The sequence below is a fragment of the Fusarium graminearum genome, chromosome 1, assembly GCF_000240135.3.
Source record: "Fusarium graminearum PH-1 chromosome 1, whole genome shotgun sequence".
NCBI lineage: Eukaryota > Fungi > Ascomycota > Sordariomycetes > Hypocreales > Nectriaceae > Fusarium > Fusarium graminearum.
The window spans coordinates 2,055,579-2,079,718 of record NC_026474.1 but is presented as its reverse complement, the minus strand read 5'-3'; the positions used below and the strand labels follow the sequence as shown (position 1 = coordinate 2,079,718).

The following is a 24,140-nucleotide window of genomic DNA, read 5'->3' as shown; positions in this document are numbered from 1 at the left end:
TGTTGCTGGGACACTTGATTTTCCCAATACGGACTACTATCATTCAGGGACTTGGTTAGATCAATGGGACTGACATGAAGTTAATTTAGACAAATATATAGCACGTGATCTTGATCGGAGAATGAAAGTTCCCAAGATCTGCACCATGATTGGCTCTTCAGCCAGGTTCAGACGCTAACCGCATGGGGAACTTGTCAATTGAATTGAGATCCATTTCCTGGGTCCCAAAAAAATCTCGAGCTCGTGTGAGAGAGATATAGAGCGAGCGAGAGAGTGACGCCAATAGACTCAACCTCCCCTCCTCCCTCGTCGCTGGACCCCTTCTCGAATCGACTCTCATCCGACTCCTGCCGGCCATGAGCGTCGCACGTCCGGCGCGCAACCTCCTCGGCAGGTGCATCGCCTCATCCCGAACGGCCTCAACCTCCATCACCGTCCCCATCATTCCATGCAGCCAATTTCACACCTCGGCACCCCGGTCGAAGCGCAAGTCTCGATTTCGAAATGTTACCGCCCAGGACCTAGGATTGATTAAGGAGTCGGGTGAACACACCAGCAAGATGGAACAGTACAAGCAGGACATGTTCGGCGAGTTGAGCAAGAAGGATATGGAGAACTTGAGAGCCTCTTACACACCAGAGCAGCTCGAGGCTATCGAATTGGGTGAAAAGGCTGTCAACCCCGATGACCTGATTATTCAGGGTCGTATACGTGACGATCCCTACAAGCCCACCTACATTGAGGACTACTCAACGCTCGACCCTCGCTACGATATTAGGCCTGAAATCGAGGGTACTCCGAGGGAGGTGCAATGGCCCGACAAGAACGAATGGATCGACAACTACGGAGAGAGAATGATGAAGATTACCGACAAGAAGACGAGTGACCAGCTTACCCGTGCCATGGTCCGGGCATTGCGGCGAGTCAAGGAAAGCCAAGGCGAGGACTTGATAGACCTTACCGATGAGGAGCTTAAAGATATCGAGAAGGACCCAGAGTTGATTAAGCGCTACATTGTTACCGAGGACGGTCCCGAGCCCACTGCCAACGACAAGGGTCCTGAATTTATGACCCGCTCTCAAGCTGAGAAGCTTGACGAGGCTGTTGATGAGGCATGGAAGTCTGAGCTCGACAAGATTGTTGGTTTCGGCAGCCAGGGTGAGGTCGAGCCCACGAATCTCGAGCTCATCCAGGACGGCCCCGCGGGTGTCGACCGCACTTACACAGCTGAGGCACCTGACCTGGGCAAGGTCCCTGGTGTCAAGGGCCTGTACAAGCACGCCGTTGATCCCGAGGATCAAGGTCAGGACGATTCTGGTAAATATCAGGAGATCAAGCGCCTGACCGGCATGTCTCTCAAGGAGATCCGCTCGCTACTCACAAAGGGTCTTGTCACTCGATGGGTCTCTAACCAGACCCGTCTAGGCAAGGTCCGCAGCACCTCTGTCGTTGCTATTGCTGGTAACGGCAACGGTCGTCTGGGTCTGGGTATGGCCAAGTCTACTGAGCCCGGTGTGGCTGAGGAGACAGCTCAGATGTTGGCTATCCGCAACATGAAGCCTGTTCGCCGATACGAGAATCGCACCATCTACGGCAACGTGACCTCCAAGATCTCGGGCACTGTCGTCGAGTTGATGGCTCGACCTCCTGGTACGTATTCACACATCAACTTTCACCCCGCATTCGCTAATCAGCCTCGCAGGCTTCGGACTTCGTTGCCCTCACCGTATCTTCGAAATGTGCCGTGCTGCCGGTATTCACGACATTTCTGCCCGCATGCCCCGATCCAAGAACCCCATGAACTCGGTCAAGGCGGCCTACCAAGCACTTACCAACCAGCCTGACCCCGAGCAGATTGCCATCGGCCGGGGCAAGAAGCTGGTGGATGTGCGCAAGGTGTACTATGGAGGAGCTGTATACTAAATTAAACCTACACCCACACTCTTACGCACCATCTTGTACTATCAAAAGAAGTCATGTATCTGTAGCCTGTAATGGAGGGTTTTTCTCCGCTGACGTCCCCTGATGTGGTAAAAGAAGTATGAGATGATGTAACATCACGCTTGGAAATCATATCAAATATTGTTTTTACTATCTTGTGATGGTGGTCATTTCTCGTGTGTGGTGTTACGCTGGGTATCAATCCTAGTCTCCTAGTCCTTCTCCGAGTGCCTTCTTTTTGTTTATTTCTGTTTACTGCGCCATCGAGCCATCACCCCAATCGATCTCCTGCTGCAAGACTATGCTGTAAACACTGGCTTTGAGAAGCGTAAAGGCCAGGCTTGTTTTGCGCTCGAGCTCGCGAAGGCCGTCGAGGATTTCTGAGCTAGGATTCGAGGCGAGATGTTCGAGAATAGTGGCCAGCTGCAGCGCATGTTAGGGATCATTCAACCAGTCTAACAAGGTTAAGTCGTTCAGACGTACCTTGTTCATGTTGTCAGCCAGCCGCTCATACTCGTCCAAAACTTCTTGTTCGAGCGGCGTGAGCTCGGGCGGGTCAAGAAGACCGCCAGCTTGAGTTTGGTCCATGGTCGATCCAATTGACCAACTCAACGTGAATGACCCAGATCGGAGGGCAGTGTCGTGGGTTTGATGCTGGTTTATCGCGGATGTTTATTATAGCTAGACGCGATTGTTGGAGGGGACTTCCCAATTACTGATAAGATACGGGCGACATAGTGGGTCAAAGCAATCAATAACTATAGCATACAAATCCACACTTGGACTTATTACATTCACTTACACTTCTATACACAAGATATCACAAGACATCACAAACTCGAGACAAATACTGGTAAAAAGTATCGATTCATAAATCCTTTTTGTTGCTAGACCTATCAAGCAAAACATATGCTCATAACAAAGACTCGTGGCAAACCGTCAACACTAAAATAAAATACAAGAGACGATTAACTCAAAACTCATCAAAACCGTGCCAGACCAAACCGAAACGCTCCATCATTCAAATATCATGACCAAACCGAACCCGTTTTCCTTCTTCCTCGTGTCGCTCAAACAAACATGAATGGTATCGCAGTTAATAAATCAAAATCGGACTTGTCGTTCGTCGTGCATTAGTTCCCAATAATCGCAACTTCGTTGCCTTGGACCGATCCTATATCGGTGCCAACGTTGCTTTCTGTCCACTCGCTCTCGGTGTAGCTGTCTTCGCTGTAGCTGTCGCCGTCGGTGTACATATCCGTGCTGTTTGTGATCACGGTGCCCCTGCTACTCCGTCTTAGCGTCTCGTTATCGCTATCGCCTTGTTCACTGCCCTCACCATTTATTTCTTGTTCGAGAACTATTGTCTCTTCGTCAGGGACCTCTACGGCTTCTGAGGTCAGGCTTGGTTTGACATCTGCCTCGTCAACCTCTTCGACGGTCTCGTTGACAGAGTTCTCCTTGTCGTTGTCGGTCAATTCGAGGCCACCACCCCAGCTTCGCTTGCGGTATGTTTTACCACCAGCACCAGCACCTGCGGGAGTTCGTACACTTTGGCTGCGCTTAACACCTCCGCTTGCCACATTGTTGTTAATTTGGCTGAGCGAAACGATGCGTCGAGCTGCTCCTGTTGGGGAAGCGGCTGCCATGTTGCGCTTCGCATTCAGCGCCATGCCCACCATAGACTTACGACCGTCTTGCTGGGAGTCCTCCTCGGCAGGCTTTCTGACTCGCTTGCGGCTCATAGCATCGCTACCGCTTCTTTTAGCCTTGGACATGAGAAGGACTCGCGAATGATCCATCACACCCTCGAGGATGCGGCGCTCCAAGTTCTCCGCACGAGACTCCATGTCATAGAGCTCCTCCTTGCGCATACTGAGGGCAGTCTCGAGTGATGAGACATCACCAGTCAGGCGTGTCTTTTGGCGGATCAAATTCTCCTGCTCCGATCGAAGGCTCATAACACTCTGACGGAGTCTCAGTTCCTCATCGCGAAGGTTCAAGACTGCGGTCTCCACGTGGTCCTTCTCGGCGAGCTTGCGCTCGACGGACGCCATGGTCTCTTGGAGATGTCTGCTGTGATCCTCGTGAGCCTTCTCAATGCGCCGCTTCTGTGATTGAAGGAAATCGGAGATATCAGACGCGGTCTTGAGAACCGACGCATGAACTTTGTCGAGGGTGTCGAGACGAGTAAAAGCCTGGTCGGCGACCGCGGTGTGGTCGACAAGCTTGTCAAGCTTGTCTTGCACCACAGCATCATCGTACCGTCCATCCAAGACCAGGTCGAGCTTCTCACGAACAATAGTATCGTCGTACTTCGAATCCATGATCAAGTCCAACTTGTCACGAACAGGTGTGTCGTCATACTTTCCCTCAATGATTGTACCCAGCATCTCCTTGACAGGAGCATCGTCGTACTTTTGCTCAATGATGGTGCCCAGCATTTCCTTGACAGGAGTATCGTCGTACTTCTCCTCGATGATCTTGTCAAGCTTTGCACGCACCTCACCATCATCATACTTGGACCCAATGATGTTGTCGAGCTTTTCACGAACCGCTGTGTCGTCGTACTTTGACTCAATGATTGTGGCAAGTTTCTCATGAACTGGGGCATCATCGTACTTCTCCTCAATGATCTTGTCCAACTTCTCACGAACTTCAGCATCGTTGTACTTCTCCTCAATGATCTTATCGAGACGCTCCTTGACCTCTGAGTCGTTGTAAATCTGCGCGATGAGTTGATCGAGCTTCTCATGAACTTGTGTGTTGTTGTATTTGTCATCAGTCAGAAGTGTCAGAAGCGTCATAAGTTCCTCGGGAGATTTGTGCTCAAGAATCTTGTCTTGAATCTCAGTCGTAGAAGTCTTGGTGTGCTCGTAGTGCTCGCCGACGAGGAGGAGGAGATCCTTGACAGATTCAATGATCTTGGGGTGTGACTCGCTGACTTCTCCCTTCAGCCCTTCCACAGCGGTCAGGGCCTCTGTGATCTGGTCACGAGTCTGTTGATGCTCGGCCTTGTCCTCGGTGTGGGTCTCTTCAGTACGGGTGCTGAGCTCCTCCACCTTGGTGAAGACGGTCTTTGAAGCCTCCTCCATCTTCTCCAGTGAATCGGTGACAGTCGAGCCAAGGGTGTCAATGAGGAGTTTCAGCTCATCCGTGACAGATTTGGAGCCAACAAGAGCCGCCTCCATAACCTCGTCTCGAGCCTCGCTGACTTTGCTTCGTTCGTCAAGGGTGGTCTCGAGGGTCTCATACTTGGCAATGAGCTCACCAATCTTCTCGTCGAGTTTGGTACCGAGAGTTTCAGTAGCCTCTTGAAGCTTCTCGTTAGACTCAACCTTGACGCCAGACACAACAGCCTTGGAGTCCTCGAACTCAGCCTTGATCATATCGAGCATGTCTTTGAGATCCTGGTGAACGTTCTCGTTCTTGTCAATCTTTTCGCCCATCGTTTCAAGAAGCTTGCTAACACCGTCAACACCGGTCGCGCCCTCGTCGAGCTTGGTGTTGATGGCTCCTTGGAGCTCCTCGAGGAAGCTCTTGACTTCAGTGACACGGTCAGCGACAGAAGTGCTTTCCTCATCACGGACGGCAATGGCTTTGGTTTGTGCATCCACTGACGTGTCCAGCTTCTCTTGGAACTCCTTGACGATAGTTTCGAGGCCGGCAATATCTTCCTTCTTGATGAGAAGAGCCTCCAGGTTGCTGACGTCGTCCTTGCGAGCTAGCAGAGCAAGGTCGGTGCCAGTGAAGCCCTCGAGGGCAGTCTTGATCTCAAGAGTCAATGCCTCAACAGCCTCGACATCTCCCTTGGAAACCTTGTCGGGGTTCTCGCTTTCCTTGGTGGCCTGCTCCTTGATCTCGTCGAGGCCAGTGGAAACTTGGGTGAGGAGAGCCTCCAATGCAGTGACTTCCTCCTTACGTGAGACAGTCTCTAGCTGAGTAGTGAGAGATCCCATAGTCTCCCGTGTCTCGAGCAGAAGAGCCTCGACATTGTCGATATGATCCTTGCGAACGGCCTGCTCACCATCAATAAGATCGTCGAGCTTGCCCTTGGTGTTGCGGAGGATGGTTTCGATGGCTTGCATGTCCTCCTTGGAGGCTGGCTCCTCGGCATCGCCTTGAATCCCACTCTCAGGTTCTTCGGCTCCATCTTCCTTCTTCTTCTTGACGGACACGGACCTGGTGAGCGTCTCGCGAGAGGCAATCTCATCAACACTGTCCTGGACTGTTCGAAGAAGCTCCTCCATCCGAGATAGGTCGTCTTTCTGGACTCCTTGATTCTCAGCCTTGACAGAGTCAATCTTGATGGCAAGGCCAGCAATGAGGACCTCGAGATTCTTGATGTCATCTGACTTGATGCCCGCACCAGATTCGCCATCTTCTGACTTTGCTGTTGAGATGGCAGCAAGTGCACGCTCTCCGTTGCTGTCCCGAAGAGCTTCGATATCGGAGCGAACCGATTCAAGGCCAGTCTTGAGAGCTTCCAGAATCTTCTCGTCGGATAGTGACTCCGCAGGAGCGATGGCTCGGTCGTTACTTGTATCGCGGAGAGACTCGATATCGGAGCGAAGTGACTCCAAACCAGTCTTGAGGGCATCGAGAACCTCGTCATTGGGCTTCGTATCCGCCACAGGAGCCAGTGCCTTTTGATTGCTTTCTTGAAGAGCCTCAATGTCTGTGCGCAAGGAGTCAAGGCCGTTCTTAAGAGCTTCAATGACTTCGTCGTTGGTTGTGTTATCGACTGGAGCAGCAGACTTCTGCGCAACGGCAATAGCTTCGATATCGGTGTGGAGTTGATCAAGTCCGTTCTTGAGGGTGACAATGACCTCGTCGTTGGAGGTATTCTCGGTGGCTTCCTCGCCCTTCTCTTTGTTGGCAAGAGCGGCAATCTCAGCGTGCAACGAATCAAGTCCATTCTTCATAGTCACGATGACCTCGTCATTGGACGCGTTCTCGGCTGACGTTTCGGGCTTCTCCTGGTTGGCGAGCGCGGCAATCTCAGCATGGAGCGAATCAAGACCGTTCTTGAGAGTTACGATAACCTCATCGTTCGAAGTGTTTTCATCGGGAGCCGATCGATCACTTGTCTCGCGAGCAGACTCAATGTCAACTCTCAGTGATTCTAAGCCAGTCTTCAGGGCTTCGACGAACTCATCGGTAGAAGAGGGCTTATCGACAGGGGCAAGAGCCTTCTCGCTGCTGTCTCGGACCGCTTCGAAGTCAGCTCGTAGAGACTCGAGTCCAGTCTTGACGGCCGCGATGACATCGTCGTTGGATGTAGTGTCAGCAGCTACGACAGCCTTCTCGGAAGTATTCTCGCGAATAGCCTCAATGTCAATACGGAGAGCATCGAGGCCGTTCTTCAGTGCCTCGAGAACCTCGTCGTTCTCCTTGGGTTCAACAACAGCCACAGCCTTTTCTGTTTGGCTATCGCGAAGAGCTTCCAAGTCTGCTCGAACACCACTGAGTCCAGACTTAAGGGCTTCCATGATCTCATCATTTGCGGTAGGGGTGGCATTAAGTGTTGCAACAGCCTGGTCATTGCTGCTATCGCGAATAGACTCAATGTCGGCACGGACAGAGTCGAGGCCAGCCTTGAGGGCATCGAGGATCTCATCGTTGGCAGTCAAGTCAGTGGGCTTGTTGGTGACTCGGTCCATACCGGCACGGAGATCGTTGAGACCATCGTTGAGGGCATCGAGGATCTCACTTGTCTCGGCACGAGGTCGAAGAACTTCCTGCCTCAAGTTGTTGAAGCCGGTGTTCAAAGCCTCGAGGACCTCGGTGTTGTTCGATTGAGGTGGCGGCGCGGGAATCATGGATGAGTTGACAATTTCTCGAAGGCCTTCGAGCTCTGTCTGGAGCTGCTCGCGCGACTCCTGGTTAGTCGTTGAGACAATTCCAGCCATCTCGTCCTTAAAGTCCTCGAGAGACTTCAACAGATCGTCCATGAACTCCTCTTGGCCAGCAGCGCCGGTAGCACGGTCGACATAACTCTCCATAGCTTGTCGGAGACTTTCGAAACCATCTTTAGTAGCACCAAGGACTTGCTCGGTCTCCCGGCCGGTGGCAGCAACATTCTCTTTCGCCTCTTCGGACATTGTCTTGAACTCCTGGCGCAAGTATTCCATGATCTCACGAAGGCGATCGCTGACATCATCATTGTTGCCAGACGAAGCTGGTACAAGAGCGCGGCTGGAGTGAACATCAAGATCTTGGAGACCCTCTCTAACGGCATCGACCATATCCTCATGTGTAAAGTCTCCAGCACCTGGAGCCACAGGGAACTCGAACTCTTCGAGACAATCACGAACAGCATCGATGATCTCATCTCTTGAGAGGGTGGCGGGCTGGTCAACTTGAGGAGGCACATAGTGCTGAAGACCTTCAACGACAGCAGTGAGGACATCGTCCCTGGAAGCAGCCGGGGGGTGCTCGCCACGGGCGGAATACTCTTGCATTCCTTGCTTCAAGCAAGATAAGACCTCGTCGCGTTCGAGGCCGAGTTGCTGAACCTCGATCTCAGGCTTGTAGTTTTCCCAAGCATCCCTGACAGCTTCGATGACGTCTTCGCGGCTCAAGTCAGGCAAGTTGCTCTTGGTCGCCTCGTTATCTTGGATGGCGGCGCGCATAGCATTGTAGATCTCCTGGTAGTCGACAGCACTCTTCTGGGTGTTGACTGAAGCAGCTGATTGGCGTCTGTGCTCGCGGAGGACATGATTGAGCTGATCCTTCATCTGCTCGAGCCCTTCATCAATTACACGAGCGACTTCGTCCTTGCTGGGAGTGTCATGATCTTCAACGCCTCGCTTAGACGCTGCTTGTTGGTCAAGGCGCTTACCGATCTCACGGCCCATGCCTAAAACCTCGCCACGAAGCTCGCGAACGAGAGCTTTGACCTCGGCAGTGAGACCACCACCTTGGGAGACGCTGTCCTTGACGGATCGGATGATACTCATGAGATCGTCATTGAGAATATCGGAGCCCCTCGCTAAAGGCTCAGAATTCCTGCGGGCCTCGTTTTTCATGATGTGCTCAACCCGTTGAGAAACGGCACTTCTCGCCTGGCTGGGCATGCTGCTGTTTTCTGATTCAAAGCTGAGGTTGCGAGACCGGCTCGCACGAGGGCTCCCAAAGGAGTTGCCCAAAATGATGGCTTGCTCAGACTGAGCTCTGACTTGGTCAATGACTTCATCCAGCTTCTGAGATGTAGCCATACCCGAGAGCTTGTTTGATACCTCCTGCAGTCGACCAAGAAGAGACTCTTGTCCCTCCTTAGTGCCCATCTCCCGAATGATTCTTTCCAGAAGAACAAGGGAGGAGTTGGCCTCTGAGCCAATGAGGGAGGGTGTACTGATAATAGACCCTCGCTCAATTGAGTCGCCAAAGCTCTTGGGGGAAGGAATTCTAGGGAGTTGAAAACCCCTTGTGCTGGGTGGAGAGAGATTGTGTGGCTTGTTGTCTAGGAAATATCCTCCAAAGGGGTCGCGAGCTGCAGGGAGTCTGTTTTGGCCGTCATTCCCATTGCCGTGGCTCCCTAGAAGTTCTCTTAGACTCTTTCGAATGTCCTCATCTCTTGAGTTTGTGGCCTCCTTGAGGCTGAGAAGATCTGTGGCGTTGTCCCTGCTGCGTCGACTCAGCTGAGACATTTCCTTCTGAAGTCCTGTAGCGATGCTAGTCAGGCTGAGAATTTGGTCGGACAGCGCCTCAAGGTTCTGGGGGCCCTTTGATATAGCTGTCGAGCCATTTGTGATGTCAGAGAGGGGGTTTTCTGATTCTTTTGAAGGTGTTGAGCTCATGTGTTGGAGAGCGAGCATGGTAGATGATTGCGGTGGTGTGTTTTCGCCCAGGATGCTCTGAGGTGGTGGACGTCGAGCTGCTGGTCGCATAATAGGTGTCAAACTAGGACCTGGTACTGGTGCTGAGCTCGACACTGTAGAGTGACTGTCGCTTGGCCGGTTATCATGGTCTCGAGATCGGGTGGGCGTCTCTGGACGCTGTTGACGTTCTGGAGACCGCGATGGCGAGTTGTGACCACTAGCACCCTCAATCATCAAGCTGATATCACGGACTGAAGACTGCAGCCGGCGATGTCCCTTTGTGGGGGATTCGATCCTTTTGGCGGGAACCATTGCGCTTTGCTGGGCTCGCTCGTTAAGCGCGGCGTGGGCAGAAGCAATAGCGCTCGAGGTGCCAGCTCGAGAAGTCAATGGTGAGCCCGGGTTCATAGGCAGTGGAGGTGGACAGCGTTCGGGGTCAGAGCTGTCCCACCTATTTCCTGTTAGTCGTTGCAAGAGACGCATGAGGATATACACATCAAAACATACATTGGAACAAGAGCTCGAAGGTTAGGATCTGAAGAAGCTGCGTAGGGATGTCTCAATTGGAACTCCCCATCATAGGAACTGTCTCTCTCTGATAAAGACATGGTTGGCCCGGTTTCTTGGGAACAAGATGTGGTATGTGAATATTGAAGTTGTCTCAATGACAAGAATGCGGACGGCGCCGCAGCCACGCTATGATTATATTAGAGCGCAAAGCGTCGGTGAAGGTGAGGATAGTGAGAAGGCGGAGTGGGTATAATCGTGGAAACTGACAAGCAGGAAAGCAAGTAGTAAAATAATCAAGTGGGCAAGAGATGTTATGCAGCAGATGCTTGAATTGAGGGGAAATGAAGTTATATCACGAAAGCAGGCTGCATTGTTTGTTTAATTGCTTTTGCGACGGTGCTGGGAGAAGCTGCCACTACTGTTGCTCCGTCTTGGACACTGTCGGTCGCCGCAGCCACAACCCGGTTTATTTGTGTTTCGAGCTTGATGTGTTGCCGAGCAACCGCCCGCACCGACAATTAACTCGTCGTTAGGCTGTTGCTTTTACCGGACCCCCGGCTTTCATGGACCAGCATTGGCGAATGACGATCGCACAACAGAGCAGATCACGCCACGGGTTGAGGGTCAGCTTGTGAAAAGAGACCTATGAAATACATCATCGCTCAACAGGGCAGGGATCATGGCCTTGTTGGCAGCTATGCGCTATACTGAGACCGTCGAGACGCTGTAGCTGTGGCTACAGGCAAAAGCGTGACGGTGAGCGAAAAACGATAGACGGTACCGATAGCATCGATCGAAACACTTTAATTAAATGACGGTGGCGGGTGTCTTGTGTGCAGGTAGGCGAGTGACGTGTGTCAAATCAAAATCGCTTTCTTTTATACAGAGTTGAGTGAGTGCATCTCGTCTCGTCTCGTCTACCTCCTTCCGAGGCCCGATCCTCTCAGATCGGTGCGGCATGTCTATCGTAGCAAACCCAACAAATACCCAATCCTTCTAAACTCCCTTTTTTAAGCCTTCTACATTGTCATCCCCTCTAGATTAGTAACATCTAGATTCGTATATCTATAACATGAATTCCAGTTTATTGTGACCTTTACTTCTTGAAAGCAATATCAAAGGCAGGAATCAGAGTCTGGGCAAGCCAGAAAGAGAAGACCAGCTTGGGACCAGTCATAAGAAGCTGCAAAGCGAGATCAGTTAGCGTCTTCGCATATTCAAGTGGGGGCAGATTGGCGGGCCCAAACACGGCAATGCTTGTAAACGTACCTTGGGGACGAGTCCCTTGAAGAAAGCGCCAGCACCCTCGTTCTTGGCCATGTTGGACAGAATTCGGAAACCACTCTCGGGGTTCTCGAAGTTGCGGTTCTGGATACGGGTCTTGATGACATCGAGAGGAGCGGAGACGACGAGAGAGGCAGAGGCACCGGCAATAGAAGCAACAAAGTTCTGGAACCAGCTGGCCTTGTTGTAGTCCTCGAGGTGGAAAAGGTACTCCTTGGCAAAGGCAGAACCACCGAACAGCTATATCGTATTAGTTCCCCCATTCGATTAATATCGCGATCTGCTATACGTACAGCGAACGAGCCAGGGGCGTTACGGGCGGCAGTCCAACCCCAACCACGGTACAGACCGAATCCCTCATCGGCAACAATCTTGAGGACACCACGGCCACGGAAAGCCTCGGGGTTTGTCTGACGCTTGATCTTGAGGACATCGAGAGGCAGGAGAACGATCTCACCAATACCAATCAAACTGCATGCGCATTAGGTCAATTGATTCTTCAAGGAACGTGAGCGATTATATCATACCTTCCAGCAGTGGAGTGCATGATGGCCTTGCCGGTCTTCTTGCCAAAGGCATTCTCGAAGTCGGAGCCATAGTTCTTGGCCAAGAAATCACGAGCAACGGGTTGACCACCGTACTTGTAGATTCGCTGGAGGACCTTGTAACCGGCGGCATATCCCAGACCAGGGAAGAGAGAAACGAACTTCTTTCCGACAGTAGCGGAGGCCGTGTCCCTGAAGATGACTTGGTTCAACTGGCTGGAACCAGAGATCTGAAGACAGCGGTATCAATAAATTGTCCATGCGCCAGAATCGAGAGACGGGCGGGGCTTCTTACACGAGACTGGTTGCTCATCAATCGCTTCGCAATGGTGTCGACCTGGTGGAGGGGTTAGCGAATATTTCGATTATCGCGACATTCGATGGAGCTCATCGCAAACGTGGGGTTGCGCACAGGGTGGAAGACAGCCAGCTCAGCGATACCAGCGGAACCTATCGAAGTTTGTTAGCACAATGCCATGTGTGTTGTGCTCCGAGACGCCGAATATAGAGCAATGCCCATGATAAGTGTTTCAATTGGCAGCAAAACGTACCGGAACCAAGCACACGAGCCAGGCCAGACTCTCTCTCACTACCACCAGGAGGAGACATGTTGAGAATATGAGGGGGAAAAGAGAGAAATTAATCAAGGTACTGATTGAACAGAAACTCCTGAGGGTATCACAGATGAAAAGAAGGAAACCGTGAACTCGTCGCGAGGTAGGAGTTTCGGGTATAAGACTCAAGAGATGGAAATTTTTCAACAATCGCCCAATGCACTTTTCTCTTTCTGGCTCTCGGTAGTCCCACGGCGGCTGGATTTTTGGATCCCTGCTAAATTGCTCTGGCGTGCGTGGTTCTGTGCTTGTACCGACGTCGGAGAGAATGGACTAGGATTGGAGCTGTCCTTATCCTTGACGGCTAGTGTAGGAATATTTTTTTTTCCTCTGGTGGGTTAAGCAGCATGGGCCCATTTTTATGACTTTGACTCAACAACCCCTCCTACCACTTTACTTGCTGTCAAGCACGAGCCACACTTTTGTTATCAGTCTCAGTCTTATCTTCCAATGAAGCTTGAGGAAGCTAAAACCACGACTACAGTATCAAATACCCTATAACCATGAGAGTTTCAGTTAATGGTTAAAGCAATTAGTAGAGACGAATACTAACATGTTCTGCATATATCCAAGTAGCCATTCAGTGTTTTTTCACTATCTGTGCATTTCCTTTCTGATGAGCTAAGGTTGTCTACTGGCTTTCAACTCAATGATAGTTGGACGGATGTCCTCCAACTCCACCGGTTAATATAGCCGTCTTTTTTATCACCACCAGGGAAACTATCGCAAACGCGGTCAAACATTTCCAAAACTCAACAACCGAGGCCCGAGAGCTTCTGTGTACTATTTTAGAAAGGCAGCATAATCTTCACACTGCTCAACGTACAGTGATAGTAATGAATCCATAAGCGGGCTCATATAGGTGCACACATCCTCAAAGCGTTTGGAGCAAACATCTCAAGTGGTTCAGTAATATTGAATAAAGTAATATGTCGGCTTTTTTTTCTTTTTTTTAATGTATGGTTTGCTCAAAAAGATGGTTATAGAGATACAGGCCAAAACCTCCCACCCTAACGCCGATATTCATGCCAAACCACCAGTCTCGGGCTAGACATAAGCAAGGATATGAGAAGACTTTCCAGCCTTTTCAGTAGTCACGAAGCACGGATACCAACTCATCTAACCGCATTAATTGCCCGAGGAGCTTATTCTGAACCTCCAGATGCGTGTTGTACTTGTTGTAGTGCTCCGCTGTCATCACTTCCTCCTCCTTGCCCTGCACATCCTTTCTCTCCACAAAAGAAAGAATGTTTCGCTCCTTGTGACGTTCAACTTCGAGTGTCTGCAAGCACCGGAGCATGGCCTTGTAGATATCGTCCAGCGCCTGTGTTTGGGCTCGTTCCTTATCAAAGTACCAGAAGAACAAGGTGCGGTTGGCAAGCCGACTACTATCCTTGGGGACTTCTTGCACATCCACTATACCAGCCATCTGCATCGCGAGCATTTTGCCCTGCACGTCGCCTTTCTTCATGAGTGCGGCGGCTGGAAGCATTTTCTCGTCGAGCTTGCCCTTCTCTCGAAGAATACGGGTCAAACGAAGACCATGTCGGCCATGTGACTGCTCAATAATAGCATCAAGCTCTGTCTCTCGCAGCTTTCCCACCAGGCGATCAAAGTCCACGGTCCATTGCCCACGGCCATACATTCCGCAATGTCGTATAAACGGGTACTTGCTTTCCGCAAGGAGAAGAAGATGCCGACGCATCTGCGAAATTCGACTATCGTTCCCGTTCGTAGAATCTTCAAACCTTACTTTGTTTTCTTGTTGCCCATTAGTCGCACCGTGTTCTTCATCATCCTCGGCCCACTCATCATCTTCCTCATCGACGTCAAATGTCTTTTTTCTGCCGGGAGGACCGGCGTCTGAGTCATCAGAGTCGTCATCCGATTCCGGTACAGTCTCTCTGATTCTCTCAGCGCTTTGCGAGTCAATTTTATCCCTTGGGGTCTTGCCGATCCCTGCCTGTACGTTCACGTCTTCATCCAGATGTTCGAAGATGTCAATGGTCGTGACAGTCGGCTGTTGTCCAGCCGCCGCTTCGTCAAGCAGAGGATCTGGTCGACACCTCGGGAAATCTGAAGTCAAAAGGTCTAGTACTGTGCGATACACCTCTCCTGTGACCTCTCCAAGCATTTCCGTTGCAAATTCAGCAAGCCGCTGGTTCCGTAGCTCGACCAGACATCTTTCGTAGTTGACTCTGACTACCACGTTGGGCTGTTGTATGTTAGTCAGGTTCTATGTGCTGGCCATTGAGTTCACCTACATTCAACCTTGGAGCATCATAGCCATGGCCATTTTGTGACGCTCCATTGGTAAGTTTTCGCCTCTTAAGTTTTAGCCCCCCGCTCATATCAAGTTGACGTTTGAGTGTTTTGGGTTGGTCCCTGTAGGTCCGGGTACGATCGATGATCTCTCGTTGAGCCTCACCCTTGCTCTTGGTGACTTTTTCGCCTGGCCGAGGCTTGGTAACGTCGTCTTCGATCTCACGATATGCATCCTTAGGGTTGCGAAGACTTTCGGGCCGGACCGTCTCAACAATTTCCGATCGAATCAGGCGAACAAGGACTGAATTCAAGTGGGCTTCTGACTCAATGAGTCCATCGTGTGAGTCATGGTCCCCGTTGGTATGTCCATTGATTTTGGGTGCTCTTGAGCCGAACGCCTGTGAAAGGTCTGCGATTCGCGCATGACCTAGCTGGATCAGAGTCTGGGTAAGTTCCCGTTCTGCAGTACCGTATTGTGTTTCTATCACATCGAGAATCTTCCCCGACCGAATGAGGTTGTAGCAGGCATCGGCATTTGCTTGATAGTTCGTGACATTATTGTTGTTGGTATCAGTGTGATGGTAAATGAGGTTTTGCTGGATTAGGACAGCAAGGCCATTTCGCAAATATCGTAGAGTAAGGGAGGTATGTTGGATCAGTTGCGCAATCGTCGAGCGGCCTTTGGTCAGTAGCGCATTTAAGATTCGCTATTTGCGACGATCAAGTTAGCCCCGCGATCTCACTCGTGTCTATGATATGGGGTTACAAAAGCTTGCGTACCGAAGGAAGTTCGCCATGGAGGTCATTAACTAGGAGAGCACAAAGCTCTGCAGCGTGTTTTGTCTGTCGGTGGCAGTTCTATTAGCGGGCCGCGTCTTCAGGGTCGTTAAGCTGCATCAACTCACAACGAGCATTGCTTGCTCCTAGAGATCCTCTCACTATCTCTAGAGCTTCCCCAATTGCTACCTCAGCGTCATTGATTTTCAAAAGACTATGACGAAAGAAATGGGGCCCGCAGGTATAAGATATCGAGTAATCTGGTATCAAAATCGTGGGTTGTAAAGTGGAAGTGTAGAGATTAGAATGCAAGATGAAGTCAAGAAGGCTGGGATGCTTTTTTTTTCTCGGCGCAAACGCAAACCTATGGATCCAGTCGTCAAGTTAGGAGTTTTTTTTTACCTGCGGTTCTGATGTAAGTCAGGAGCAGGTAGCCTAGGCCTAAAGCAGTGGGGTGTAGTGCCTGAGGTCTTTTGAGGTGCCTGTGCCAGGCTTAAAGGTCACTGAAGCAATACTGAGCCAATGCCGCGGGTGCAAATCTGGCTGACCGGAATGATCACGTGATGGAATCTTTCGTCCCCGTAGCCCGAAAATTAGACGGGACCTTTTCGACGAGGCACTTCTCTTGGAGATCAATTGCTTCACCCAGACGGCCGAAGGATTGCCAATTGCCTACGCCATCAATATGATCTCGAGATCGACCCTTGCGCGAACCGCGCAGCAGGCTGCCCGCCAGTCCTGCCGCGTCCAGCGACGAACATACGCCGCCGCTGCTTCGACCGGATCATACGAGACCTCGGATGCGTCTGGCCTCAAGATTGCCTCGCGGGATGCCCACGGCCCTACCACCAAGCTCGCTGTTGTAGCCAAGGCCGGTACTCGATACCAGCCTCTACCCGGCCTCACTGCTGGCCTTGCCGAGTTTGCCTTCAAGGTAAGAAAGATAGACGAGAGGATCGAAAAAGGAAGCCTGGGACTTGAGCTAATTTGCCGGCTCTATATAGAACACCCAGCGACGATCTGCTCTTCGCATCACTCGCGAGTCTGAGCTCCTTGGTGGTCAATTGGCTTCTTCCCACTCCAGGGAGGCTGTTGTTGTCGAGGCTAACTTCCTCCGTGAGGATCTGCCTTACTTCACCGAGCTGCTCGCTGAGGTCATCTCCATGACCAAGTACACCAGTGAGTAGACACTGATTGCGCATTTACATATCGACATTGTAGGTACTAAGACCTCTCATCAGCCCACGAGTTCCACGAGGATGTCGAGCGTGTTCTTCACCACAAGCAGGCCGCCCTCAACGCCGACGTAGCCGCCACTGCTCTTGACAACGCCCACGCCATCGCTTTCCACTCAGGTCTCGGTTCCTCCATCCTCCCCAGCTCATCAACTCCCTACCAGAAGTACATGAACGAGGAGTACATTGCCAGCTACGCCGATGTCGCTTATGCCAAGTCCAATATCGCCCTCGTCGCCGACGGTGCCTCTGCCGATAGCCTCTCCAAGTGGGTTGGCCAATTCTTCAACGATGTGCCCTCCGCCCCCCGAAACGGCCAGACCCTCAAGACCGAGGCCACCAAGTACTTTGGTGGTGAGCAGCGAACAAACTCCACCGCCGGTAACTCTATCGTCATTGCCTTCCCCGGCTCCGGTTACGACTCTGCCAAGCCTGAGAACGCTGTCCTGGCTGCTCTCCTCGGTGGCCAGTCCACTGTCAAGTGGGCTTCCGGCTTCAGCATGCTGGCCAAGGCCACCGCTGGCACTGCTGGTCTCACTGTCAACACCTCCAACCTCGTATACTCCGATGCCGGTCTCGTGGCCGTCCAGCTCAGCGGTCCCGCCGCCTCTGTTCGCAAGGGTGCCGAGGAGGCCGTTAAGGTTCTCAAGACCATCGCTGATGGCAAGGCCAGCCAGGAGGATATCAAGAAGGCCGTTTCCAACGCCAAGTTCAACCTCCTGAGCCAGAACGACCTCCGACAACCCAGCGTTGTCCTCGCCGGTACTGGCATTGTCAACTCCGGCAAGCCTTATGACTCTGCTGCTCTTGCCAAGGCTATTGACGGCGTTTCCGCCGAGTCCGTCAAGGCTGTAAGTTCAAATATTTCAGTTGAAATCATGTACAACACTGACAACTTTGCGTCTAGGCTGCCAAGGCCATGCTTGAGGGTAAGGCCACCGTCTCTACTGTCGGTGACCTGTTTGTGCTGCCCTACGCTGAGGATATTGGTCTGCGAGTATAAAGGGGGGTCCAAGAAAGAAAAAAGCTTGTACCAACAGTCAAAGTTTAGAAGAGCCGTGGGAGAGGATGTCCTCTTTGTGAATATTTGTAGTAGAAATCTTTTGAACCATTCCAAGGTTTCGTTTCCTTTTTCTAACTTATATGAGAGCTATGCAGTGCTTGGCTGTTGTTACGACGGGCCGGTTGATTTGGCATTTCTCACTGCAACATCCTACCTCACTCAGCCTTTCTCACAAGAGCACCGCTTTGTTTCAGCTAACAACTTGCATGGAAAAGTGCAAAATGACTGAATGTCTTTGGGGAAGCATTTCAGTCTGTGCGAAAGACCCGAATTGAGCCTCAAAAACACCCCTGCCCAGTCTGGTTGGGCACCTGACTAATGTGCCTACGTTTGTTTAGGTGACCCTGTTTGCACTTGCAGATATCTCATCTAGATGCTCTTTTGGGCAGAATCTGGAACCGGTCAGCTTGATGCAGATTGTCTCGACCACTCATGTTTTCAAAGGCAGGGCTTGTCCACCCCAAACTTGCAGTCTATCGTATTCGTGGGTGCACAGGCTGTGCAACCAACGCTGCGCCATCACGAAAATACAACCTCTCAGACCTAAAATCCAACCACAGAATGAGGCTTTGTTCCGCTGGTGCTGATGTTGATCAAATGTGGCACTAGTAATCGCTGCAGATCTGCAGGTGTGAGAACAATATGGGGTCGTTTATGCGCACTGTACTGTTTCTGCCAAAACCACAGCACCGACTCCACCGTGTGCTCCAGCAACGAACGCCCAGCAGTTAAACCTAGAATCGCATACATTGAATACCTGCAGCATAAGATTACCTCCATCGCTATTTCATCCTACCTTACTCACGGTAAACTTAGTGTTTGCAGCGTGCTGTGACTTGCTGCAACCCAATGATCCTATTGACGTAGGCTGGGTGATGAACAGTAAGGCACCTATTCAGAAACACTCATAGAACCCAGTATTGTATATAGCCACAACGTCAAAAACGACGGCTGCAAACCTCCCGCCAATATACTACCACCCCAAAAGGGCCCACAATATATTTTAAGCCAAGATCTCGACTTTCATACCACGGCGCTCCTAACTTACAATATTGCATACAAGATCAAACCGAAATTTCCAGCCAATCTACGTGTATTAGTTGCATTTCCAGTAATCTGTCCAGCGACCCTTCTCTTTTTCCGGCAAGAATAAAACCCTTCCGCGGCCGTCCCCAGCAACTAAAGGGAAAAGCAACTACTGCTACAAGGGCCTTTGGTCTCGATCTGGCCCTTGTCACCCACTAATTCTACCAACCCAACCTTAGGTAGCCCAGGTACCTTACAGCGGGAGGAGAGGTACCTTAGCTGCCCGAGAAAACAAAGGCACAGGTCCCCCAAGCCTCAACCATCAACGTCTGCTGCCGAACCTTCGTCTCCTCGTTGTTTGGACTCTCCCTTTCACTCACGACTGAAACCCTCCTTTCACGCCTCCGCTCCCTGCTATTATTGCCCATTGCAAGGCAATTGTAACAGCACGCGAGCTGGACGACATACTCTAGATCGCCGCATCTGAACCCTTTTCTTTGGTTCTGACCCACGCGAGGTAAACCACTCTAGCCCCTCTCTCGTTCAACTTTCCTTGCCCGTTTTCCTGGACAGCTTTTTCGATTTGAGCCGCCGTTTCGCTTCTCCTCACACAAACGCCCGGCCTGGCCGTCTCTGCCGTTTCGACTTATCGAGCACAATCCCTCTCAAATCTCCCTTGCAAAAACTCCAAACCTTCTTTTCACGTGGATGTGTCCAATTACTTACTAACTCTCACAGCTTTGAGTTAGAAGTTAGCAACTCACTTGAGCTTTAGCTTTCATACCGTGTAGCCCAGTCGTTGCATTCCCCCAACCGACTATTGCAGTAGCCATCTCTGTTATCTTCAAAAAGGTACGTCTGTCTTGCCCGTGGTTTTGACAACCTGTATCCTTTGCCCGCATCTCAATGGATTTTGCATCCCTTAACGACTACCCCAAACCCCACGACTTTCGGGTAGCCCACTGTAGTCACGTCATGGCTTGGGACGTGGCCTCTGATACCTTCCTCAGCTCTTCTCTCGCATCATTCGTTTTTCAGTCTGAGCAACTTGGAAAGTGCTAGGGATACTGACCCTTTCCACTTAGATTTGAGGAGTTGGTCCGATACGCTTGCGAAACCGAACGAGACAACAAAACAAAGCTCATCCCGCATCATCACTTCAAGATCCATTTTGGTTACCTGGATGGTGACCAGTCTGCATAAACTTTGACACTCTTTTAATAATTTACATAACGACTGGGGCGTTCACAATATGCCTGGACCGAAGAAGGATGGAATAGCCGGTGGAGGCTCTGGAGGCAAGCAGAATGGTCAGTTAGACACTTACTTGGCTGTAGATTTATCTAACCCTGGCCGATACAGGAAATCGTTCTTCTTTCCGAACCGATTCGGCCATCTCCAAGAACCGATTTGGCAATGAGCGGGTTCTCCAGCCCTGGGTTCCCGATGCGAACGACACTTTCAACGGCAGCCTTGAAAAGGCCAGCGGCAGTGGCACCTGGGACCAGTTTGCTGAGAATGAACGACTCTTTGGTCTGAAGACCAATTACAACGAGAATTTCTACACTACCGCCATCGACAAGAGCCATCCTGAATACAGAGAGCGGATAGCCGCTGCGGACAGAAAGGCGCGTGAAATCGAACGCAGCGCACCTACTACTGCACACGTGGCTGAGGAGCGTATCATGGACTACGTCGGTGGAGAGGATGGAGGTGACGAAGAGGACAAGTAGGTATCCTTACTGTGTCATCTGTCCGATCGTGCTAATATAATCGTCTCCAACAGATACAGTGGTGTTCGGCGCCAGGACTTCCCACCTCTGTCAGCTGGGCGAGAGAACAAATACACTCCACCAGCCAAGCGTGCACCTATGGCTCAGTCCAGTGTCAAAGGAGCCCCTATCGACCCTGCTATCATCTCTTCCCAGATCAAAGCGCCTCCGAAGAAGCAGAACACGCCTACCCCGGAAGAATCGAAACCACAAGCTTCTGAGGTGAACAAGAATGGGCTAGCTCCTAAGACTGAAGCACCAAAGGCTTCTGCTGAAGCCAAAGCCACAGAGGCACCCGCCAGCAATGCCAAGCCCGCTACTCAGCCCGCCAACAGCAAGGCGACCGAGACGAAGCCAAACAATGCACCCAAGGCCAATCCTGGTTCCTCAAACGAAGCCCCTGCCGCACCCGTTGCCACTTCCACCGTCGAGCGTGATGTGTTGAAGGAATTCAAGGCCTTCGCCAATCGGGAGCGTCAGATAACAGAGAAGGCTCGGAACAACAAAGCCAAGCAAGACAAGGAGGTCAAATTGACGGAACTCAAAAAGTTTGCCAACTCATTCAAACTTTCAACTCCGGTCCCTACAGATCTGGTTTCCATCATCGCTAAAGACCCTCTCAAGCAACAGCAGATCCAGGCCAAGGCTATCAAGAATGCTGAAGAAGTAGCCAAGGCTAAGGCTAGCGCTGTAACAAAGGATAAGGTTACTCCGTCAAAGGATGCCCAGGCCAAAACCTCCGGTCAAGGCACGCCTGCCGCTGCCGGCACATCTGTTCCCCCCAGTGACGCACGGGCAGCTCGTGCCCCGGCCGGCGCTCAGCCAGCAACGACAGTTGGAAACCAGCCTCGCCATACCGGCGCTCGCCAGCAATACGCTCAGCAGCCTTATCACGGACAGCAATACCGAAACAACCGTATGCCTCCGCCACAGCAAACTGGCAATCTGGCCTCACGACTCCGTACCGTTGAGCAACAGAAGTTCTCTCAGCCCCCGGTACCTCACCAGCCTCACGCTCCTGTTCAGGGTCAGGAGATGCGTGCCCCGCCAACAGGACCAGCCAGCGGTGTCGAAGCTGGTTACAATAACCGACGCCTCAGTGGTAACCCTAGCCACATGGGTGCAAAGCTGAACCCCAACAGCCATGAATTCAGGCCCAGCCCGTTCGCAGCTGCTTTCAACCCCAACAGCCATGCCAGTACAGCTTCAAGCCCTCGATCTGCAGTAAACAATGTTGATGCTGCGACGACAAACAACAACACTGTGTCTGACAGTCAGCTTATCCGCCGCAAGACCAAGGCCATCGATGTCAAGAAGTGTTTTATCCTATCCCATATTCAAACCTTGACACCTCCTCAGGGCCGAAACTGGGATGACAACGCTGGCCTGCGTCCCTCTTATGATACCTTGCCGACCTGGCGACAGCTCCAAGACAATGAGAAGCCAGAGTCCACAATGCATCTGACTTACAAGGAGTACTTCGAGCGTCAGCCATTTGGCGGACCTGCGCTGGCTACCCCGAACCCGCAGCATGTCGTTCCCCAGATCCCACACCAGCATCAATTGCCATTCCATCTCCAGCAGGGCGCACACAACATGGCTCCCAGAGGATCGCCTCATATGCCTCCCATGCAGATGCACACCCCTCAGCATAGCCACGTGCCCCATCCACCATATGGCAACGACGACCACAGGATGATGCACTCCAACTCAGCTCAGTCATTTGCTTCACCTCGTCTTGGCAACGTGCCTGTGGCGTATAACTCACCTCAGGTACCATACAACCAAGCTGTTTTCATGGGACCTGGCACGCCTCAAATGAACCAGTACCGCAACTTCTCCAACAACCACCAGTACATGACACCCCAGCAGGGTCAAATGGGCGGTCCTATGATGATGCCACAACAGTTCATGCCTGGGCCTCAAGGGATGGTTCCTGGCCCACAGATGATGTATCCTGGTGGCCATCCGCAATTCATGCCTCCATCCGGACCTCAGCCAGTGCCTGGTGTTAATGGTTACCCAAGCCCTGGTCGTCCAGCAGCACCAATGATGGCACATCAAGGATCGCAGCAGGGACAGCCCATGTATGGAATGAGCCCCAACGTGCAGTACAACCAGCCGGTCTTTAACCCAGGCCAGCAAGGCGGTCCAAGTAAGTCGTCCTGATTATCTGTCAACAAGCAGAGAATTAACAGGTGGCTAACGCCAGTGCAGTGAGAGGTGGATATGGAAGCCCTGGTCCTCAGCATTTCGGTACAAGCCCTCAACAAGGCCACCAATATGGTGGGCAGCACAGGAGTGGGAGCAATTATAACAAGGGTTACGCAAACCAGGGAGCACACCAAACACCCCAGGCAAACCATGCAGTGCCTGCTGCCAACCCAGCCCGACCTTCCGAAGCATCGGATGAGGCCAAATAGGCGTCATACGTCGATTTTCGTCCCTCATCTTTGCATGCGATCAAACAAAGTGCCTAGCAAGGCCGTTTCGGGCGGTGATCTCGCCGGGATATACTGTTACACTTATCTCAGGGTCTAAGTTATATCAAGATGACAGCGAAGCGTACGAATCATTACAAATGAGTTTCAATATGGGACATTCAAACAGCATCGCACAACAAACAGCTTAGACAAGAGGACGCCTGAAACTTGGGCTGTCTGGGCACTTGGTTTAACAGGCGAGTCGTTGAGTCGAGAGTGATGTAGCTCTGCGGACTATGTCAGCAAGGGGGGGGGGGGGGGGGCTGAGGTGATATTGGTATTGTCTATATGCTATCACGCCGATTGGATGTCGAGGCTGGCGATGCTACTCGGTGTTACAGCAATCAATGACGGACAACGGGAGAGGGGAGGGTCGCCCATATCTATTCTCGAGGCTTCCTTCGAGTAGGCAGGCGAACGTTGGGGAAGTGAGAGTAGGGCCGACTGCGGGAACGACCTGGACTGGTTTGGGGGCGGTGACACGGATACCAAGCTTCTGGACCGGTTACCTTTGGGTTCCGAGGCTCAGGCTGTGCATGGTAGGCTGAGTGCCGAAGGTCGAACACTGTATTCAACGCAAACATGCGTAGTGGGCAGTTTTCACTGGCTCGACGCCGAGGCGCTTTCGCGGCAGACGAAACTGGTGGTTGGAATGACAATATCGAGCCCAGCGCGAGAAAGAAGCGAATACTATCAAGACATTCATATAGCTTAGCATGATCCAACCACTGATAAAATATTACGAATGATGCATAGCTTGATAGCAGACTGAGACTAGTACAGTACAACACAGTGATCATTT

The 24,140-nt window shown here is 51.6% G+C and overlaps 7 protein-coding genes across 7 annotated transcripts; 3 read left to right on the top strand and 4 right to left on the bottom strand.

Annotated features, from left to right (window-relative positions):
• Positions 1-253: 253 nt before the first annotated feature.
• On the top strand, positions 254-2,012 carry FGSG_00649 (uncharacterized protein). The gene is made up of 2 exons (XM_011318039.1): positions 254-1,650; positions 1,703-2,012. Exons 1-2 carry the CDS (start codon positions 357-359, stop codon positions 1,921-1,923), a joined length of 1,515 nt encoding a protein of 504 aa, XP_011316341.1. The 5' UTR covers positions 254-356; the 3' UTR covers positions 1,924-2,012.
• A 181-nt stretch (positions 2,013-2,193) lies between these two features.
• FGSG_00648 (uncharacterized protein) lies at positions 2,194-2,529 on the bottom strand (the record flags this gene model as incomplete). The annotated part of the gene is made up of 2 exons (XM_011318038.1): positions 2,194-2,364; positions 2,425-2,529. The coding sequence occupies 2 exons, from the start codon at positions 2,527-2,529 to the stop codon at positions 2,194-2,196; spliced, it is 276 nt and encodes a 91-aa protein (XP_011316340.1).
• A 545-nt stretch (positions 2,530-3,074) lies between these two features.
• Positions 3,075-10,076, bottom strand: FGSG_00647 (uncharacterized protein; the record flags this gene model as incomplete). The annotated part of the gene is made up of 1 exon (XM_011318037.1): positions 3,075-10,076. One exon carries the CDS (start codon positions 10,074-10,076, stop codon positions 3,075-3,077), a length of 7,002 nt encoding a protein of 2,333 aa, XP_011316339.1.
• Positions 10,077-11,370: 1,294 nt separating this feature from the next.
• FGSG_00646 (uncharacterized protein) lies at positions 11,371-12,712 on the bottom strand (the record flags this gene model as incomplete). The annotated part of the gene is made up of 7 exons (XM_011318036.1): positions 11,371-11,457; positions 11,544-11,798; positions 11,852-12,029; positions 12,086-12,333; positions 12,399-12,440; positions 12,516-12,553; positions 12,655-12,712. 7 exons carry the CDS (start codon positions 12,710-12,712, stop codon positions 11,371-11,373), a joined length of 906 nt encoding a protein of 301 aa, XP_011316338.1.
• Positions 12,713-13,699: 987 nt separating this feature from the next.
• On the bottom strand, positions 13,700-15,896 carry FGSG_00645 (uncharacterized protein; the record flags this gene model as incomplete). Its single annotated transcript, XM_011318035.1, has 4 exons — positions 13,700-14,932; positions 14,982-15,689; positions 15,763-15,825; positions 15,888-15,896. The coding sequence occupies 4 exons, from the start codon at positions 15,894-15,896 to the stop codon at positions 13,805-13,807; spliced, it is 1,908 nt and encodes a 635-aa protein (XP_011316337.1). The 3' UTR covers positions 13,700-13,804.
• Positions 15,897-16,393: 497 nt separating this feature from the next.
• On the top strand, positions 16,394-18,145 carry FGSG_00644 (uncharacterized protein). The gene is made up of 4 exons (XM_011318034.1): positions 16,394-16,693; positions 16,764-16,938; positions 17,001-17,845; positions 17,902-18,145. Exons 1-4 carry the CDS (start codon positions 16,445-16,447, stop codon positions 17,995-17,997), a joined length of 1,365 nt encoding a protein of 454 aa, XP_011316336.1. The 5' UTR covers positions 16,394-16,444; the 3' UTR covers positions 17,998-18,145.
• A 2,190-nt stretch (positions 18,146-20,335) lies between these two features.
• Positions 20,336-23,278, top strand: FGSG_00643 (uncharacterized protein; the record flags this gene model as incomplete). The annotated part of the gene is made up of 4 exons (XM_011318033.1): positions 20,336-20,393; positions 20,446-20,812; positions 20,870-23,010; positions 23,073-23,278. 4 exons carry the CDS (start codon positions 20,336-20,338, stop codon positions 23,276-23,278), a joined length of 2,772 nt encoding a protein of 923 aa, XP_011316335.1.
• Positions 23,279-24,140: the final 862 nt, after the last annotated feature.

Bases quoted from the DNA above. Each gene is read 5' to 3' on its own strand.
- FGSG_00649 (XM_011318039.1), top strand. From the start codon at position 357: ATGAGCGTCGCACGTCCGGCGCGCAACCTCCTCGGCAGGTGCATCGCC. The intron at 1,651-1,702 runs GTACGTATTCAC...TCAGCCTCGCAG, and splicing joins GTTGATGGCTCGACCTCCTG to GCTTCGGACTTCGTTGCCCT.
- FGSG_00644 (XM_011318034.1), top strand. From the start codon at position 16,445: ATGATCTCGAGATCGACCCTTGCGCGAACCGCGCAGCAGGCTGCCCGC. The intron at 16,694-16,763 runs GTAAGAAAGATA...GGCTCTATATAG, and splicing joins TTGCCGAGTTTGCCTTCAAG to AACACCCAGCGACGATCTGC. The intron at 16,939-17,000 runs GTGAGTAGACAC...ACCTCTCATCAG, and splicing joins CTCCATGACCAAGTACACCA to CCCACGAGTTCCACGAGGAT.